This window comes from Vigna radiata, chromosome 8 (assembly GCF_000741045.1).
Source record: "Vigna radiata var. radiata cultivar VC1973A chromosome 8, Vradiata_ver6, whole genome shotgun sequence".
NCBI classification, from domain to species: Eukaryota; Viridiplantae; Streptophyta; class Magnoliopsida; order Fabales; family Fabaceae; genus Vigna; species Vigna radiata.
In genome coordinates, this window is record NC_028358.1 from 25,983,765 (window position 1) to 26,004,093 (window position 20,329).

At 33.4% G+C, this 20,329-nt stretch overlaps 3 protein-coding genes across 3 annotated transcripts; 1 reads left to right on the forward strand and 2 right to left on the reverse strand.

The window, feature by feature from the left end:
* Positions 1-1,346: 1,346 nt before the first annotated feature.
* LOC106770420 lies at positions 1,347-1,901 on the reverse strand. The gene is made up of 2 exons (XM_022784801.1): positions 1,849-1,901; positions 1,347-1,731 (listed from the first exon to the last, which is right to left on the reverse strand). The coding sequence occupies exons 1-2, from the start codon at positions 1,899-1,901 to the stop codon at positions 1,347-1,349; spliced, it is 438 nt and encodes a 145-aa protein (XP_022640522.1).
* A 3,757-nt stretch (positions 1,902-5,658) lies between these two features.
* On the forward strand, positions 5,659-7,370 carry LOC106770856 (protein MARD1). The gene is made up of 3 exons (XM_014656687.2): positions 5,659-6,058; positions 6,166-6,895; positions 6,974-7,370. Exons 2-3 carry the CDS (start codon positions 6,171-6,173, stop codon positions 7,071-7,073), a joined length of 825 nt encoding a protein of 274 aa, XP_014512173.1. The 5' UTR covers positions 5,659-6,058; positions 6,166-6,170; the 3' UTR covers positions 7,074-7,370.
* Positions 7,371-9,825: 2,455 nt separating this feature from the next.
* LOC106772698 lies at positions 9,826-12,390 on the reverse strand. The gene is made up of 3 exons (XM_014659252.2): positions 12,159-12,390; positions 10,214-12,024; positions 9,826-10,117 (listed from the first exon to the last, which is right to left on the reverse strand). Exon 2 carries the CDS (start codon positions 11,792-11,794, stop codon positions 11,201-11,203), a length of 594 nt encoding a protein of 197 aa, XP_014514738.1. The 5' UTR covers positions 11,795-12,024; positions 12,159-12,390; the 3' UTR covers positions 9,826-10,117; positions 10,214-11,200.
* Between the last annotated feature and the right edge of the window lie 7,939 nt (positions 12,391-20,329).

Below are 20,329 nucleotides of genomic sequence, written 5' to 3' on the forward strand. Positions count from 1 at the left end.
ATATTAAGAACATCTCGCAAATCACTGTTTTTCTTCCATCTCAAGTCCTTGTAAGTTAACACAATAAAATCCTGCAAATTCATCTTTCTTGGTCTCTTTAAATAGTAAATCGTTTAAAACGAAGACAACCTTAAACTTATACCACCTCAAGTTATATAAATTTGTGTTAATTAAAGAAAAAAAAAAGAAAATAGAAACTTAACTACTCAATTAAAATTCTAATTAATATTTTAAGCATGTGAATTATACCAGATAAATGTTCATTTTAAATAAAAAAATTAATATATAAATTATAGTAGAATCTTTTAATAAATTACTATAATATATAATATATATATATATATATATATATAATAACTTTAATCATATGTTTATTAAAAAATTCTTTAAAAATATGTTAAATGTCAATTTTAAAATAGATAAAAGAGAATAATTTGGTAGACGATTAAAAATTAAAAAAAAAATTAACATAAAAGAAGGATATTGAAACAATGGATAAAATTTGGTTGACTAATACAAGAATGGTGCGTGAATTGCAAATAAAATTTATTAAAGATGTGAGTGTAAGTCAAAACATCATATACCAAATTGTGTTTTAATTAATGATAGATTAAATTGAAAATAACACCTTATTTTGAAATTAAAAAGAAAAATAAAGCACCTCGTTAAAAATATATTAAATTTTATCATAATACTTAAATTCAAATCTCAAAACGTACACAACAACCGAAAGTCCATTTGAATTATTGTCTCTTTTATTTATAAAGGTAATTTGTTTCTATTTAATATTGTTGTCTTAATTATTGTGATATTTCCTTTACTAAGAAAAAATAAGTTAAAGAAAGTGCACAAGTAACAACATATTTAATGGTCAATAACCATAATACAAGAATGATCAAACCTGACAACTTAGTCTTATAATAAACCTCATAACAAACATTGTCTTATAATATCAATTCAAATTACAAAACCTAATAACTTAGTCTTATAATCAACCTAACAAACCAGATAACAAACTAATCAAATTTCACCAAAAGATTTAAGACATTGTTCCTTCAAAATTCAGATTTCATCATTACATATTACATGATAATTAAGACATTGTCTTCAAAATGTAAGGAAATAAGACTTCATTGATGAGAAGGAAGGACAGTAGACTCCTAAGTTGGTTGGTCAGCAGGGACATGTGTTGAAGTTGTTGTGACTTATGTTTGTTGGTCAGCAGGGACATGTGTGACAGTAGATTCCTGAGTTGGTTGGTCAGCAGGGACATGTGATAAAGGCACAGGTCGTTGTGGACAAGTCTTTTTGTTGTGTCCCAGTTGTTTGCAGACAACACAAGTCTTTTATCTCTCACCCTTTCTTAATTCGGAGTCATTCTTCTTCAACTCCCAAGGTTGTAGTCTTCGTTTTTTCTTGGGCCTTCCTGGCATTGCCCTTTTCTTTGGAGTTAATATATCAGGATAAGGTGTAATCTCCCACACATGTTGTCCGTTGATAGGATATATGATGTTGTTATAAGTCTCTTCATAAGCAGACTTCCTAAACCAATGGGCAATGTATTCTTCTGCATTTAAGTTCAAGAACTTCATTGCAGTGATGGCATGAGTGCAAGGAATGCCACTGATTAACCATCTTCTACAACTGCAGTCTTTGTTGTCAAGATTGACAACAAATTGCTCCTTAAATTGTGAAATGTGAATCACTTCAAATAATTGGTCTGATGACCACCTGTCATCAGTACAAAATGACAAAGCAGTTATGAACAAAATAGGCATAAAGTGAATACAAATTTAATTGTATGAATATAGTTACCTTGGTAACCAGTATCTTGTTAGCCATGACTACTTTTGAAATCTGTTGAGTACCTTAGGGCAAACAGAACCTTGATATAATGCCATTTTATTCCTATTGCTAGCCCATCTCTTCATAATATAAACCCTAATGTCTTCTAACATGGATATAATTGGCTTACACCTAATATGAAGTAGCACATTGTTGAAGCCCTCACACACGTTGTTGACAAGAGTGTCACAATGTGATGTATGGGTGAATCTAGATCTTGACCAATACCTTTGACATCAATATATCAGTAAATATATGAATTCAAACTAAATATAACAACAAATTGAATTGTATGAAGGAACATTGATTACATACCTAGGAGGAATTGAAATCAAATATTTAAATGCATTTAAATTGATCTTTTTAATTTTTCTCATTTCAGACTCCCATAATTGTGGATATGTGGCTGTTGCTGCACTCCACATGATCCGTTTAAGGTCCTTTCCAAGATATTGCTTTCTGAAGTTAGAATACAAATGTCTAACACAATATCTTTGGTCTACTTTAGGTTGAAGATCTTGAAGAGCATGCAAAAGACCCTGCCATGTATAATGTTTAGAGTGACCTAAGTTATATGTCAAATATATTGTACTTAAATAAATGTGCATGATAACTGACTGACCTTTTGCTGGTCTGAAATGAATGTGCATGATGAAGCTACATCTTCCCCACCAAGGTCCTAAATGAGAAGTTCCAAGAACCAAGTCCAGGAGTCCTTGTTTTCAACCTCAACAACAGCATATGCAATGGGCAGAATTTGTTCATTTCCATCTCTTCCAACTGCTGTTAGTAACTCCCCTCCATACTTTTCTTTCAAAAAACAGTCATCCAACCCAATGATGGGTCTACAACTAATGAAGCTATCTTTGCAAGCCTTCAAGCATATATAAATTCTCTTAAAAATACACTCATCATTATGATTTTCAACCTTTATTTGGACTGTTGAACCTGGATTTCTTTGCAGAACCTCATAACCATAATCATGGAGTCTTCTTTTGAATTGTTCTTTAAATGAGCCCTCAACACTATATTTTACCATGATTCTTGCCCTAAAAACCATATTTTTAGAGATTGTTACATTCCATTTCCTACTCAGTTTCTCCCTAATGTCCATCACCTTCATATTAGGGTTCTCTCTGATGGTTTTTTCCATCCTTTCACTCAACCATTTGGTGGTTATCAACTTCACATTGAAATCTCTACTACACGTGTGATCATCAATAACTTTTCTTAACTGTCAGGACTTGTCAATACACATATACGCACAATAAGCATACCATTTGCATTTACCATTGGCCCCCAAACATTTTATAGTAACCCTCTTCTTGTCATTCTTAATCAATTTTAAATTTTTGTCATTACTCAGTGAATATGTCCTAATTTCATCAATGAATTCCTTTTTGTCAGTGAAATAAGTTCCAACTTCCCATTTATATTCCCCCAAACTTTTAGGCATAGTAAATGTGGGGAACAAAGTTTTGGGAATGGTAGCATCATCATCCTCACTGTCTGGACCACTATCCAACTTATCTGACACCCACTCAATGTCAGACAAGCCACGAACATCATGTACTTTATCATTATCACTTGTCATTGAACATTCACCTTCTGGACTGCAAGGTTGTCCTTTAGAAGTCCCCATGTCACATTCAACCCTGACGTCAACTAGACTTCCACTTTCTTCACTAATAGGGTCATCTACATTTTCATCTTCATCTTCATATTCATCACCAGCATCTTGTCCACCCTCATCATCACCAACATGTCCACCCTCATCCTCATTATCATCTTCATGTACATCTTGTAGCTCAAAATCATGTACATCATGTACTTCAGCCTCATCTGCATGATGTACTTCGTCCTTTTCTACTGACTGTTTACCAACTTCAGCCTCAACGTCACCCTCACCCTGAACTTGTTTACCATGACCATCAGCCTGTACCTCACCCTCAGCCTCCTCCATTTCTCTACCAACTTGTGCAACATCAACATCACCCTGAACCTCCTCCCTTTGTGTTCCAACTTCAACCTGAACCTCACCCTCAACCTCCTCCATTTCTCTACCAACTTCTGCAACATCACCATTACCCTGAACCTCCTCCTCAGCCTCCTCCATTTCTCTACCAACTTCTGCAACATCACCATCACCATCACCCTGAACCTCCTCCAATTGTGTTCCAAGTTCAGCCTCAACATCACCCTCATCCAACCCTCTACCAACTTCATCAGCATCACCATCGGCCTCAACCTCTTTCATTTGAGTTCCAACTTCAGCCTCAACCTCACCATCAACCCAATCAATCATTTCTATTATGTCTGGTTCCATGGTATTATGAACCACGTACAAATAAACTTCATCATTTAACCTTGCAATATTCAGCATATGCATGGTACCCCTATCATCAGTCAATAATTCTAACCTATCTAGCACTACTGAAGCACCTCCTAAATTGTACCAAAGTTCTTTTATGTCCACGTGACCTAAGACTTTAATTGAAGCTAATATTCCAAAATAGCTCCAAAGGCCTGCATCGACTGACCATTCTGTTATCTCTCCATCAAATAATAAATTTTCATTATCTAGTGTAACAAAATGGCCAGTATGGTGGACCAAAACTTTAATACGTTCATCAGCCATGGTATTTTACCTATGAAGCACAAGATTTAAACACCTGTACCTAATGGGGGAAATAATTTATTATTACACACCCTAATTAGTAAACACTCACACATAAAGGGGACAGTGGAACAAACTAAGATCCCCACTAGGGAAACAGTGAGACAGACTGGGGAAACAGTGAGACAGACAAGGGGACCACTACTTTTCTATACTATTTGATAAATGAAATTCATGGACCATAATGTCCGTAGTATAGTACATATTTCAACATGCAAAATCTGGCCCCATCATACAATAACATACCAAACTAAGATCTCATTCACAGAACAACAGAGTAAGAACATAGGTCATACATGTTATAAACATACACCAACAAAATCAAAATCGTGTCCAAATCCCTAACTGATAGCACAAATGGAACTAACCTTAATTGACGTAAATTTTCAACCTCTTCAAAGCCCTTCACCTGATGATAGTCTTTGTCTACTTCTTCTTCTTCTTTCCAAATGCAATCCCTAATTTTCGCTCACTCCCCAGGTTAAATCCCTAGCTCACCAGATTGAAATCCCTAATCCCCTAATGCAACTTAAGTTAAATCACTTTATAGAAATATTCGTGTCATAAACGATTTTTTTTAAATATAAATTCCATGTAATGGAATCACTTAAAATAACCAATTAATGTCAGCACAGTCTCAATGACGTCAGTGGAAAGTTAACGGAGAGAGTTTTATTGTCTCAAATTAACAAATATTTGGATGCAATTGGGACAAAAAAAAAACATGAGGACCCAATTGAGAATTAGACACAAATATGAAGACCAAAATATATATTTAACCATTTTTATTTTGTTTGTTAAAAAAAGTAATGTGTTGCATGCATAGGACTCTAACACTGTATATACATTCGTAGTTATGCTCTTCAAAATAAATGCATTAAAAATATCTTAGATTTTAGGTTTTCGAGATTAAAAGGTGGTAAACAATTATAGATCCAAGCGTTGTTTTCTAAATGTAAATATTATTTTGAAAATAATAATAATAATTAAAAAACATTATTAATATTAATAATGTGGCCTTGTATGAAATAGGTTGGATGAGTGATGAGTGAAAAAGAATAGGAAAAGACAAAAGAAATAATAAAAGAAATGTAGAGGGTGATTCTTTTAAATGAAACAGTTGCGATTTATTATAGAGAGAAAAATAGTATCTTGAGAAAGAAAAATTGAAAATGAAAGCAAAGCTTTCAAGTAACAAGGTTTGATTGATTTTCATGCACACAACATCTTTTGCTTTGCTTTTTCTTCCTTTAGAAACCATATTCGGGCATCTATCCTTCTCTCTCATCCCTCATTTCTTTCCTCTTTCTACTTCTTCTGCATAAAGTTTCAGAATTAAAAATTCAGAAAAATCATAACCCCAAAGTACCAGTACTTGTTGCACTACAATTTCTGTTTTATGAGCATAGATGCCTTTTTTTCCCTCTTGAAGAAAATTAACAACAAGAGAGAATTCAGTTAGTCTGACAGTTTCAGATCACTCCTTCTTTTTTCACTTTATCACAAATTCCTCACAAACATTCCCAGAAGTGTAAGGTACATATACATGTCACAAATTTTTTTGCTTCTTTTGGAAATACTGGTTTTCCTTTGCTAACTGTGAGTCAGGTTTAATCATCTCTTATTTATTCTTCTTCATTAAGGACTTATGCTGCTCAGAAACAGATCAAGAGCTGTCACCAAACCAAGTTTGATGGGTGATCACAGCTCCCAGCCAAGTCCAAATCAGAGTTACAGAAGAACCATTCCTTCTTTGTTTTCACCAAAATTTCGTGACTTCTCAATCAAGTGTCTCTCAGGAGCTGAGGCTTTGAGAAGCCCCACCTCCATTCTTGACACCAGAGCCTTAACCCCATTTGGGAGTCCTTTCTCACATGAGAAAAAGATCGAGACTTTTGCCCCCCCAAGAGTACCCTCTGAAAACAGAACTTCATGGGACTCAAAAGCCATTGGTCTTGCTCTTGTTGGTGCACTTAAAGATGAACCTCTTCTTCACACCGCAGCTAAACCATGTACTGGAACTGTTCTCTTTGGGGTCAAAATCCCTCCACTGCCACTACCACTACCACCTTCATCTTCTGAATCAACTAAAACATGTGCCAAAACCAAGGATTCGCAAAAGCAAACAAAGGATTCTCCATTATCGGTTGCAACAGGTGTTATGAGTTTGAGTGAGATGGAACTTTTTGAAGAGTACACGTGTGTGATATCTCATGGACCTAATCCTAGAACAACACATATATTCGACAATTGTATCGTGGAAAGTTACTGTTCCCTCCCCAATAACACTCTCTCACCTTCACTCAATTTTCTTAGCTTTTGTCACACTTGCAAGAAGCATCTTCAGCAGACAAATGACATTTTTATTTACAGGTGAGGTTCCATTTTCTTCCTAGTTATATGATAAGCAGACATAAATTTTTCTCTTATTATCTGGGTTGTGTTTTGCAGAGGAGAGAAAGCCTTCTGCAGCAAAGAATGTCGTCAGGCAGAAATGGTACTAGACGGAGCAGAAATTTCAGAATTTGACGAGTTGCATAGCACAGCCTGAAAGTGATAGATTATGATGGGATAAGCATCTAGTGACAATTTTCTATTCTTGGTTAGAATTTCTAGATAGTATATTATATTTACCCTTTTGGTTTTGGTATTTTGGCTTCTCCGTGCAAATAGAGATAAGAGAGGATGAGTATGTAGAGTTTATTTCAAGAAATGAGTAGTTTTAGATTGCTTACGGTTTTCTGCCTTTGAAGATGGGGACGATGATGATGAAATATGACTGAAAATGTTGCCTCTTTATTGTTATTTTCTTCTTATCTGAGTAGATGATGATGCATATTATTGTAAATGGGGACCAATTCATTATTTTTCTCCAGAAGATTCCTCCCTTACGAGAAAAATTTTACTAATATTATTATTATTATTATTATTTTCACGCCGCTGATTGACAAAATTTCAGCAACCATTTAAGATAGTTTTTAAAAATGACACTGACACACAAATATACAACTTCTTAATAGTCATTTTCGTTACCTATTATTATCAACCAAATAATTGAATATTAGGCTTCCGTATAAAAAAATTAATTATAATATATCAAACTTCCGGATAAAAGTTATTCTATACAGTTTAAATCATCTCCAAGTATGCTACTTTTAGAAAAAACAATAAAATATCAGTTATTTAATCATCTTAATAATTCACTCAAAAAATTAAAAATTTAGTATTATATTTTATTTTAAGAAAATATTTACTCCTACTATGAATTGAAATCCACAACTATAAGAGAAAAGTTATCACCCTCTCTCAACCAACTATCCTTTCATTATATACACATCATTTCGACAATTAATATAAGAGAAAATCTATTATCTTAAAATATTTTTTAAATTTTTTATGTTATATTTACTTTTTATATTAACTTTAAAAAATTTAAAATTCACAAGAGTTATAATTAATCTTACATCACAATGATCATTATAATTCTAAAATATAATTAATACATTCAAATGAATTCATTTATTTTTTATTTAAATTTTAATTATAGTATAATTCATATATTTAAATCAATTTATTTATCAAATTAAAGATATTAATTAACCATATTAAATTTTAAAAAAAATATATATATATATAAATAATATACGTATATGTATGCATATATATATATATATATATAAAACCCGTTTTCATCGTATGAAGTTACTAACAAGTTAAATTAAGTTAAATAACCTATTTTGTGAAGCTATAAATAATGCTATTTAAGGAATTATTTAAGTATTAAATATAATTTTTATTATAAATTATTGTAGGAATGCATTAATGTGATAGTTGTATAAATTTGAATTAGTTTTAAAATATTTAAGAAAGGAAGGAATAAATATTAAATTTGAAAAATGGTGTCCCATGTCCCAACACCATAATCACAGTTGATTTAACAGCCCCAGCTATGAGTGTGTCTGGAACAGGCATAGGCTTTCCAAAAGCTCTAAATTAAATGGGTTATCATTAAAGCAATATTAAGCACCCACTAAACCCTAAACATAACAACAATCAATGACATGTCTTTATAGAAGAGATTGTGCGATTTTTCTTAAAATCAATTATGACATTATTAATACTGACTTTAAATTGGACTCAAACTCAAAAAAAAAAAAAATAAGAAAACTATCGATTAAGTTGAAAATGGAAGTATATGCGCTTGAAAATCACCACACAACTTGACTAGTCTTGTACTCAGAGAGCCATTAATTAAGGAAATGGACACTCTGGAAGGTGCATTTCAACCACTATGGTGAAAACAAGAACACGTTGAAATTGGGACCCAAGGTACTGTAAAGTGAGCCTGCTAAAACGTTGAGATGCTCAATTAATTTTACAATATGAACAAAGAAAGATAACCTAGAAGATGGCGACTCCTTTGACATTTGCTGGAATTATTAGTTATTACGGATGAGAAATTAATGTCACTCCTATTTCACCAAATTATTTTAATGTTTCCCTTCATACTTCTCTACAATTTTCAAACTGTTCATAGTCTCCACTCTCTTCAAACAGTTTTCATGAGTTTGCAATATCATCTGTTTAATCATGAACGTCTTACACAGTATGCATCAGTTTAAATCAGTCAAAAAGAAGGAAAGACTGGAATTATGAAAGAGTAAAAGCGGATCTTTCAAAATTTCCCATTTCCAAACATCATATCAAATGCATTTTCCTTTCCTTCTGTTCCATTTTATGTCTCAACTGTTGGATCCTTTTCATGTCTCAATTTTTTAAAATATATCTTTTTTTTTATTCATTTATATTTTAATAACAAAATGTTTCACAATAATTTTTTTAATAATATATATGATGAATACGGAAAGTGTGAATTCTACGCAATTTAAATAAATTTTCCAATAACAGTTGTTGAAAATGTAACTAACAAGTTTGGACCATATTTTACCTTGAACTGAAGGAACAGACAAAATGAGATAGAAATCATAGGTTTAGAAATAGGTTAGCTACACAAACATCCGCTACTGCTAAGAAAATTGAAAAGAGAAATTGTTGATATCAGATGACTGAACTGAACAAGTGAAGTATCCTAATAAAACTACTGAAATATTTTGAGTTTTTAGGAATGTTATATAGTACTCCACACCTTACCCCTGCACGTTCCCTCGTGCCAACTGGTTTATACAATTGAACCAAACATGCAGTTGCCATAGCAGAAAATAGATCATAGACCATCTGAGTTGTAATTATTCTAACATGATACCAAATCACTGCTGAATATTTAGTAATCCAAGTTCCATCAGTATTAGGAATTCAATGCATTTAAATTAAACTTAGTTCATCAAACTACATGTAATCATGCCATAGGCCATAGCCTAGGACGAATTTCTATGTAAATTACTCAGGAGAATAGGTATTTGATTAAGATACAAAATGCAATCCAGATAACAATCACCAACATTACATTTAAGCAGACCAGACAAATTCCACAAGTTACAGAGGCAGAAAGAAAGAAACACAGACAAGGCACACTACGTAGAACAACTGACCACAACTCACGATTCACAACGGAAACAGCCTTCGTAAGTTGCCACCCTGATGAACACATTGAACAATTCTTAGCAACTGCAGTGTAATGGCATGAAAAGATTATAGCACAAGTATTTGAATAATGACCGAGTAGGAACATACCTTAAAATTTGGCATAGCATGGTCAACACTCCATGGAGATGGAAGATAAACCAGGAGATAACTACTAGGACTAAGGAAATAAGCATAACTTGGATTGAACATTTCAGGGCTTTACTAGTAGGTGGAGTGACATGGATTGATCCTAAAATCTGAAGCGGATACTACAAAGATTAATACAAATCCCTTCTTACTTTTCTTTGAAAAAAAACAGAAAAGATAGTGAAGGGTAAACTATACCCTCAATGAGGATTGCTAATACAAAATTAACAAAGAGAAACAAAATGACTAGGGAAAAAGAAAGACAGGTGAGAAAGGTAAGTAGCAAGCAAACTGAATAAACATGTAGAAGAAGACTGATATGGCACCTATGAGCACCATAAAATCATGTCAGGCAGAGAAGGCAAGCAAAAAGAAATTAGAATAGAAGATTGAATGATCAAGAACATTAGAAAGAAGAAACAGAGAGAGCGGACAGGGAAGGAGATGTGAGAATTTGAAATCATATACACAGTATCTAAAGAAAGAGACCTTCCTACGAGAGAACAAGGAAAAGTTAACTACTCTGTGAGGAGATGATGCTGAGAAATCTAATCATATATTCAGGATGATTCAACTTGAATGAAACTTTCTTCAGGTCCAGTATATTAAAGTCAATCCCATGCCACTTCTACTCATCATTACCACCATTCTACAGACCAACCATATTCACGGAAGCTTCCTTGCATGATCCCAGCAAAGCCTGTTTTCAATAGATTCCTCCAGTATACACCCAGTTATCCTCTCCAAAGCTAAACTCCATCCAATTCCAAAATCAGGAGAATGTTGACCCACCATCACAGCCAAGATTGTCAAGGGTACCACCACAACCGAAAGCTACATAAACTTAGACTACTAGCCTACAAACGTTATTTGGTATCTACACATATCTAACACTAACCCACTTTCATTAAAAGGACTTTCTTACAGGAGCCTATTCCTCCTTGCATTTCAGTAGTCATTGATGTTAAGATTAAGAATCCGACACAGGGTCTTCGTAGCAGAATCAGCATTAACAAAGAGATCCCTAGTAAAAGGCAAATCCAAATGCTCCCTGCCAGGGGAAGAGGGTGCAGATTTAGCCACCGGGCGCATTTCAATCTCAGGGGAGGAACCAGGAAGATTAAGGGACACAGTCCTCTTTGGTTTGACAGAAAACTTGGGAATTGGTAAGGAACTAGGAGGTGGAGAATTTGAGTAGGTAGGACCAGCCCATAACTCAGAAAGCAAAAGATCACCACCACCACCAGGGACATCTTCGCCCTCTTTTCTCCTACAAGCTACACCATTTATGGGAATTGGGGTGCTCTTGGGAGTAACTTTTACTTTCCCTAACGTTTTGTAGTCAGAGTTAGGTGGTGATTTAGGGGAACCATGAGATTTCAAAGGAGATGGCAATATACCTGTCCTCCCAGAATCAAAAGTCCTGCAATTGATATCCCTAAAGCCCCTGGAAGGTGAACCCCCGAATCGAGCATGACCCTGCGACTTCGACCTGCTGTAGTATTGGTTCTTATGCTGCTCAACAACAAAAAGGGTCTCCATAACGCCCACAATAACCGAGTCAAAGAGCGATTTACAGGTTATATCTACTAGATCCAAGTACTACAACTTAGTACAAGGTATCAAAGACCAGCCCAAAACCAAAATCTTTGCCGTTCTAGATAATCTCCCTCCCAAACCGAACATGCAACCGAAAACCTTGTCCACCACAACTACAACACCCAGGTAGAAATCTCACCGGTTCAAATCAACCACAGAAGCTTTCTCAGACACTGAAAAAGAAGAAGCAAAGAATACAAAAAAAATAAAATTAAAACTCTGCCAGACAAAAATTAAAAAAAAAAAAAAAATTGTACTTTCTTAGGCATCAAATCAACATTTTCTCAAGAGGGAGCACGAAAATTACCCGTCAGTGGAAGAGAAAAAAAAAATTGAAAAGGAGAACACGAGAAAGGTATGATAGTGGAGTTGGTTTTTGCTCAGAACTACACTGATTTTATGGTGTAGGTTAACTTGTAGTATTTGATTTATGGTTTTGTTTGATTTAGTTTGGAAGCACTGAAAGTTGCATGGTTGGAAATGAAAAATCTACAAAATCAGCTCCCCAGCACTGGATCTGAAAATGAGATGAACCTCGTCATCACTCTATAGACCAATATCATTATATATCTGTATTAATTCTTATTTAATTTAATTTAATTAATATAATATAATGTGAGTGATAATAGGAGTGGTTGGTCTGGTCAATATGAGTTATGTTTTCATTTTTTCTTTATTGCGTCACTCCTTTTAAATCATAATTTCTGTCTCTCTCTTTTTTCTTCTTAATTAAATAATTACAACCAATATTGTGTAAGTGCTGAGCTGGATTAGGTAACCTGCTGGTGCCGGTTTTGAACGTACATATCACCTGCTACGACGCTACACGTGCCGGTTAGAGATGTCTGTTCTTTACTTGCCAAGGTAAACTATAAAGTGATTAACTAAAGCAGTCTCAGAAAAAGTATATTTATGCTTTATTGTGTCCGCCGAAAGGTATGACATTGCCAAAAACTTACGTTTCCCCAATGTTATCAAAAATTCCAAATTTCACAAACACAATTTAAAATTAAAAGATGGGAAAATATTGACATTTATTCTCTCTGTTTTATGAAAAACAAATTGTAGAAAACTAATTATATATTGTTTTATTTTTTTAAAACATATTAAGTTTGAAAAATAAGGTGCCTTGAACCACACTCTAGTGTTGTTCGTTTTAATATGTGTGAAAAATTATGGAATATAATCATTGTATAACAAAAATAATAACTTCCACATGTTGCAAGAGAGTGTCAGTAAATATTATCACCTTAAATGGGGAAGGAGAAGAAGAAGTTATACAATCTCACAATCACTAAATTTTCACATACATTTAGTGTAATATAAAAAAATATTAACTTAATCAAAAACCTTCAACATGGGATCAAAGAAAAATTAATGTCAAACTTTCTAATCTAAGCTTTAACTCCGTCATTTCTTAATAATGGTTTAATACTAACATATTGTAAATTCACATCATTAAGATGATTATTGTAAAAGAGAAGACAAAACACACAAATAGACAATACAAAAGCAAGGGTAAGCTAATGTAACAAAAATCATATATATAATTAAAGCGTAAATACTACACACCACAAATGAACCAAACAATCCTAAGCATACAATTCTAGATTGACTATCTGGATAAGGTATTAATGTCAAGCTATGACGGGTCATGTACTTGTGATGGCCTCTACTGCTCTGCAAAGCCATTGTCAATAAGTTTCACCCTGCCACACTCATAAGGTTAGTCTATACCGCATCTTAGGCCATATTGGAAGCACCTAGACTAAGACTTCCTACTACTTTCACCACATGTATCAATTCTCTCTAATTGAGAATGAATAATCATTAGAGTGTCAAGATAACACCCATGAGTGAGCTCCCTACATTCATACCAATAATACTTGAAGCAACCACTAAGAATTTCTCCTTTAAAAACCCTTATTTAACCACACCTTGAGACATACATAACATCATGCATAAACCTTCATAACATTCCATATAATTGACAGAATAAGCATTTTAGTATCAATATAGCACTCGTTCATGACAAAACAAAAGAAAAGAACCTAACCCATCAACATGGATCTCAATGCGGTGCTCAGCCCCAGGGCTACTGGAAAAGTGACGCTCAATGCAACTAACTTGGCACCTAGTCCCAACGTTACTGGAATAGTGGCGAGTTACTCTCTATCGCCTGTTGAGAACACAAACATAGAGCTTCCCTAACCTAGCGAGAGAGTTCGTCCAACCTCAGAAACCCACTGCCAAAACTCATATTTACTCGCCTAACGAGTTGTTTTCTTGCCTAACAACTCTGCATAATTCTTTAGATCACCAATTCAACAGAATTTAAACCTCTCAATCTTACCTCTTCAAACTCCCTTACCTCCACATGTATTTACTACTTCCAATTATCATTCTACAACCCAATTGAACCTATTCAAGTGTTTTTGACTCAACCCAAACCCCATTAGACTTATCTTTCTATGAATTTCTAACTTACTAACTAAAATACCGTTTTATAGCCCATAACTTAATTCCATCGTTTCTAACACAAAACTTGACCACTTAGGAGTCTAAACAAGTCATAAATGACTTAACCACAGACCTCAAACTCTCCAGTTTAGCACAAACACTATACTTTATAATCTTACTAGTCAAAATCCCTAAAATGAATCCAAAATCATCCAAAACACAACCTAATAACTACCAACCCTTTCTATAACATATTTCTGTTAACTTAAAGCTTCAACAAGTTTAAAATGATCACAAAATAGATCCTAAAACTCAGTTTTCCCTTTTTAACCATTACTTCAAAACCTCACCCATTAAAACCCCTAAATTTCAACCAAAACAACCATTCAACACTTATATTTCACTACCTTCAATCCTACAATAGTATTTATACACTATGAAACCATAATACAACATCAAGAACACTCCAACTAGTACCAATAATCAATCAAAACCATAATCAGTCATCAACATATCAACATCACACACACAAAGCTATCTCTATCCTTACATACATATCCAAACATAATTCATCACAATTTAGTAAACATAACTCATACATTATAACATGAAATTAAAGACAAACAAATTAGCTTCCCTTACCTTTTTAGAAGACTAAACCGCTTTTAAAAACCCTATACCGCTCTCACAACTCAAAGAGCTCTATCAGCACCTATAAACAATGAAAAAACGATCAGGATACACCATTAGAACCACTGATCAACAAAGACTCAAACTGAAGACTAAAAGTACTCTCTTGCAAGAAAATGTTAGTAATAATAATAATAAATTTAGGACCTCGCCACACCTCTAAGTGTCTCACTCAAATTTCACTCGTGTATCACACAAATAGGATTTTTTTTAAGTACTCTCTTGTCTTTTTTTCACTCAAATTCCCTTTAATGCTTTGCAAAAAAACTCCAATAGCTTAAGCAAAGATTGAACAAACAATGTGAAAAACGTTACGAGATCTAAGTATTGACTCAAGAGGTCAAAGAAAATAGAAAGCTCTAGACAAAACTTGAAGAAATTCTTAAAAGACACAAAATAATAAAATTAGAAAATTATTGGACTACCAAAAAGAATTAAATGAGACAACGCGGAGACTCTAAAAAAGACAAAATATAATTTAATAGATGAACATTCATAAACAATAGTGCAACGTAATAATTTGTATTGAACTCTACAATTTTTTTTAACTCTTGGATCCGTACTTTTTTTTTTTTACAGTTCAACACACAAACAAAGATTGTCCTTCAAACAAAAAAAACTCATGCAAGTTCAAGGTAAAGATTTAATTGGGACTACAAGTAAAATAAAACACGCAAAAAAGAAAAACATATAATTTCCACGAATCCAATGTATAAATACATAAATTAGAAGAAGAACATAACAAAAAAAATAAGAAAATTTAAAACTCAAAGGAATTAGGTTTTGGGTTATTTTTTTATGACAGAAAAATAAGATAAAAGAGGATATTCAAACCAGAACCTTGCTCTAGATACCAGATGATACGATCCTGTCTAGGAAAGAGTACAATCTTTTCTGAATTTGAATCCTCAAGGGACACAATAAAAATAAATCAGAGAAGAACGCGAAATAAGATAGAGATGGAGACGTCACAATCTAGCAGATTGATAAGTCAAGGAATATTTGCCACAAAGATGTTAATCTTTGATAAGAATCAGATTTCTAAACCAAGAACCAAAAGAATCCTCTCTCAGAAATGCAAATGCATATATTATGACTCAAAAGTGTCTACATATGTATTTGGTACCCCTATATATTGGTACAAATGTTTAAGGTACTTAAGAAACCCTAAAAGAAAGCTCAAGGACATTAAGCCCAGAAATAATTCAAAATTAAAAAAAGAAAACAAAAACAAATTATTTGCCATTAAAGAAGATTGCAAATAGTTTTAATTGCCTAAATTATTATATAATTATGTTCCAAGTCATGATCTTCATGTCCCTTGAATTCCAATCTTCTGGAACATCATGAGCCTAAAGGAGATTTATTCTTCCAATTGTTTGTTCTTTGACCTTGTCATAGGTCCTTTGAATTGTAAAGTGTTACCAATAAAGAGTATTGGTAAAACTTGAAGAAAATTGTTTTGATGATGCTGCAAGAAGACTTAGTTGAAGAAGAGTCTAGAATTATTTAAAAGCAAATTTGTAGAAATTAAATGTAGTAGGAAAGTCTTTTAAACTCTGTAAAACTTGGATTTTTAACTGCAATAATCGATTATCAAGAAGCAATAATCGATTATCACAAGTCATTCAGGCATAATCGATTATCACCTCATATAATCGATTATCACATTTTGAAAAACCTGTAACGGACTTGAATAATCGATTATCACTTACAATAATCAATTATTTGTGGCAGTTGGGAGATGACTTTTGAGTTTCTGACCCTGGGCTTATAAATAGGTGCTTTGAGAACTTCAGAAAATAACATTTGAACTTAGGTCTTTAGTAGAATACAGTTTGTCTGAGGAAGTTCTCTAAGGCTAGTTCTGTTCCCTTACCTGGTCTAGTGAATAGGNGAAGCTCGCGTTTCGTNTGTCGATAGTCGGAGTGGTTCTCTTNGAGTTGGTAAGGTGCTTTGCCTNGTCTCGTGAATAGGAGAAGNTCGNGTTTCGTGTGTCGAAAGTCGGAGCGGTTCTCTTCGAGTTGNCAGAGTGTTTGCTTCNGGTTCGTGTGTCGAAGGAAGCACTTCCAGTTCGTTTGTCGAAGGAAGTTACTCACTGCACTCTTCTGGTTCGTTTTTCGAAGGAAGGTGTTTTCTATCCCTTACTCATTTCATTATCTTGTAATTTGTACAACTATGTTTTTAGTGAAAATAGTTAATCACTTTTTATAGTGATTAATAATTGGACGTAGAATCTTTTGATTCGAACTAGTATAAAAATCATTTGTGTGATTTTTCTCTTCCCTACACTCCTTAATCTTTTAGCACTCCAACTTTTTGATAAAAGTTTTACAAGAAATTTAAAACTGATAAAGGAACTATTTTTGTGACCAAACACGCTTATACGTTACTCTTAGTTTTAATTCCGCTGCGTTATACTCTTCGAACCATACCCCTCCGATACCAATAATTGGTATCAGAGCTTGCTTTGATAGTTTTTCAAATTTTTCGAAAATGGGCGGTCATAACCAAATGTATTTAGAGGGTGCTTCTATTGATAGACCTNCTNTGTTTANNGGGGNAAATTATGCGTTTTGGAAAATAAGAATGCAAATATTTTTAGAGTCAATTGATAGGGGTATTTGGGAAGTTGTTTTGAATGGTCCTTTTATTCCTACTATAAATTTAAATGGTGTAGAGGAAGAAAAACCATATTTGCAATGGATTGCTGAAGAGAATAGACGAGCCCAATTTGATATAAAGGCTCGCAATATAATATCCTCTGCTTTGGTATTAGATGAATTTTACAGGATCTCAGTATGCAAAACAGCTCAGGAGATGTGGGAAGTTCTTCAAGTAACCCATGAAAGAACCGATGATGTGAAACGTGCTAGGAAGAACACCCTGATACAGGAGTATGAGATGTTCAGGATGCAACAGGGTGAAACCATCGTTGATGTGCAAAAACGCTTCACACATATCGTCAACCATCTTTTTGGTTTAGGTAAGAAATTTGACACTAAAGAATTAAATGTTAAAATTTTGAAATCTTTGAACAGGACGTGGCAGCCAAAGGTTACTGCGATAACTGAGTCTCAAGACTTGATATCCATGCCTATGGCTGTGCTTTTTGGAAAGTTGAGAGAGCACGAGCTCGAGTTGAATAGACTAAATGTTGAGGAAGCCCAAGGAAAGAAGAAAATGTTGGCCTTCAAAACTGAAAATTCAAAAAGGCATGAGTTCAGAAAAGAATGACGAATCTGAAGATGAAGATGAAGACGATGAAAATACGGTTCACATGTTCAGAAAATTCAACAAGTTCATGAAATTGAAAGGCAAGGAACAAATTAAAAAGAATCAAAAGAAGAAACAACGATCTTCTTCAAATTACAGATGTTATGGTTGCGGAGAAAAAGGACACGTTAATGCAGATTGTCCAAATCTCAAAAAGGATGAAGAAAAGAAGTCTTTCAAGAAGAAGAATGTTTACATTGCTTAGGAAGATAATGCTTCAAGCACTTCTAGTTCAAGTGGTTCTGTTAAAGAAGCAAACATATGTTTGACAGGTAATGTTGATGACACTGCAAGCCAAGTAAGTTGCTCTAGTCTTGACACTAGTGAATTTGATGTACAAAAAGCTTTTCTTGAATTGCTTGATGAATCTGAAAAATTAAATGCTGCTCATAAAAATTTGAAAAAGGAGTTTAAAGAATTACAAACTAAATATGAGAAGGCATTAGATGAAAAAGAAATTTTGAGAAATAAAATTTGCAACTTAGAAATGAAAGAGTCTTCAAATGTTGAACATCCCGTTGAATGTCTTTCATGTAAGAGTCATATGCTTGATATTGATATTTTGGAAAATCTGCTTGAAGTTGCAACTAGAAATAATAATGAAATGCCTATACCTATTAAAAAGGTTTATAAAAATAAAAGGGTTTTTAAAAGTAAGAACAAAATTAAAAGAACTCGAAGGGTATGGGTTGAAAAAGGAACTGTTTGTTATAGGAACCCAAATGTTGTCACATGTTTTTATTGTATGAAAAAGGGGCACACTTCTAACAAATGTAGAATCAAACATTTTGATATTCCTAATGGAAAATATGCTTGGATTCCTATTATTAAGTAATCTGCCTCTAACATCAAGGGACCCAAATGAGACTATGGGGACCAAAACTCTATTGTTTTGTTTTGCATGTGAAATTTTCTAAAGGAAAAGAAAGCTCTATGGTATCCTGGTATTTTTTTTAAGAGCTTTGAAATAATTTATGAATGTTAGATGTATCTTCGGTTGAAAATTTGGCCCAAATCTCTGTTTTTCGGAAATTAACGTCAATAATCGATTACCAAAGGGTCATAATCGATTATCTTGGCCTAAAAATTTAGATTTTGACAATTTTGAACACAAATAATCGATTATTTAAAGTAATAATCGATTATCAACGTGTAAAAAAAAACTTTTTTAAAAAAAAAATATTGTTTGTTTTATCAAAGGGGATTATTACATTTAGGGGGAGTAATTTTAATGATTTAAAAGAACTTAAGTTCTTTTTAAGTTACCTATTTTATGAGGAGCATAAACTTTAGATTTTTTTTTTAAAGAAGGGGTGAAACTTTTGATTGAGAACTTTTGTGATAATTGGAGAATATGAGTCTTGTCCAGAAAGCTAACTTTGATCAAATTTATGAGTGGAAGCAAGCTCATGAAGATTATATGGTTGATCAATTTCTTGACATTGATGTTCATCTAGGAAATATTGAAAATCANCTAAACCTTCAATCACCCGAGAAATCCCAAGTTCTGAATTTTAGAATTAGGATTTTTTGTCTGAGTGCTTTGTTGATTGGTTGTTATTCTTANCTCTATGTTATATTTCTGTCTTTTATGTTTCTCCTTATGGTGTTTATGTAATCCTTTCTTTTATGAATAACATGATCTCTTGTTTTATGCATACTTTGTTTAATTGAGGGGGAGATCATATTTAGGGGGGAACTCTTTACATTTATCTTTTTGCTTATGATCAAAAAAGGGGAGATGAAGTATAATAAAAAGGGGAGAAGTATAATAAAAAGGGGAGAAGTATAAATTGATACAGGTATTGCTAACTCTGTTGCTGTTTGTTAGCTCGTGTGTTTTGCAGGATAGCCAAAGTTGCTTTTAAAATTGAATTTTTTGATCATCATCAAAAAGGGGGAGATTGTTACCAATAAGGAGTATTGGTAAAACTTGAAGAAAATTGTTTTGATGATTCTGCAAGAAGACTTAGTTGAAGAAGAGTCTAGAATTATTTAAAAGCAAATTTGTAGAAATTAAATGTAGTAGGAAAGTCTTTTAAACTCTGTAAA

Coding starts and splice junctions, on each gene's coding strand:
- LOC106770420 (XM_022784801.1), bottom strand. CDS start 1,901: ATGGCATTATATCAAGGTTCTGTTTGCCCTAAGGTACTCAACAGATTT. Junction 1,732..1,848: donor GTACTCAACAGATTTCAAAA/GTAGTCATGGCT, acceptor TACTGATGACAG/GTGGTCATCAGACCAATTAT.
- LOC106770856 (XM_014656687.2), top strand. CDS start 6,171: ATGCTGCTCAGAAACAGATCAAGAGCTGTCACCAAACCAAGTTTGATG. Junction 6,896..6,973: donor AATGACATTTTTATTTACAG/GTGAGGTTCCAT, acceptor TGTGTTTTGCAG/AGGAGAGAAAGCCTTCTGCA.
- LOC106772698 (XM_014659252.2), bottom strand. CDS start 11,794: ATGGAGACCCTTTTTGTTGTTGAGCAGCATAAGAACCAATACTACAGC.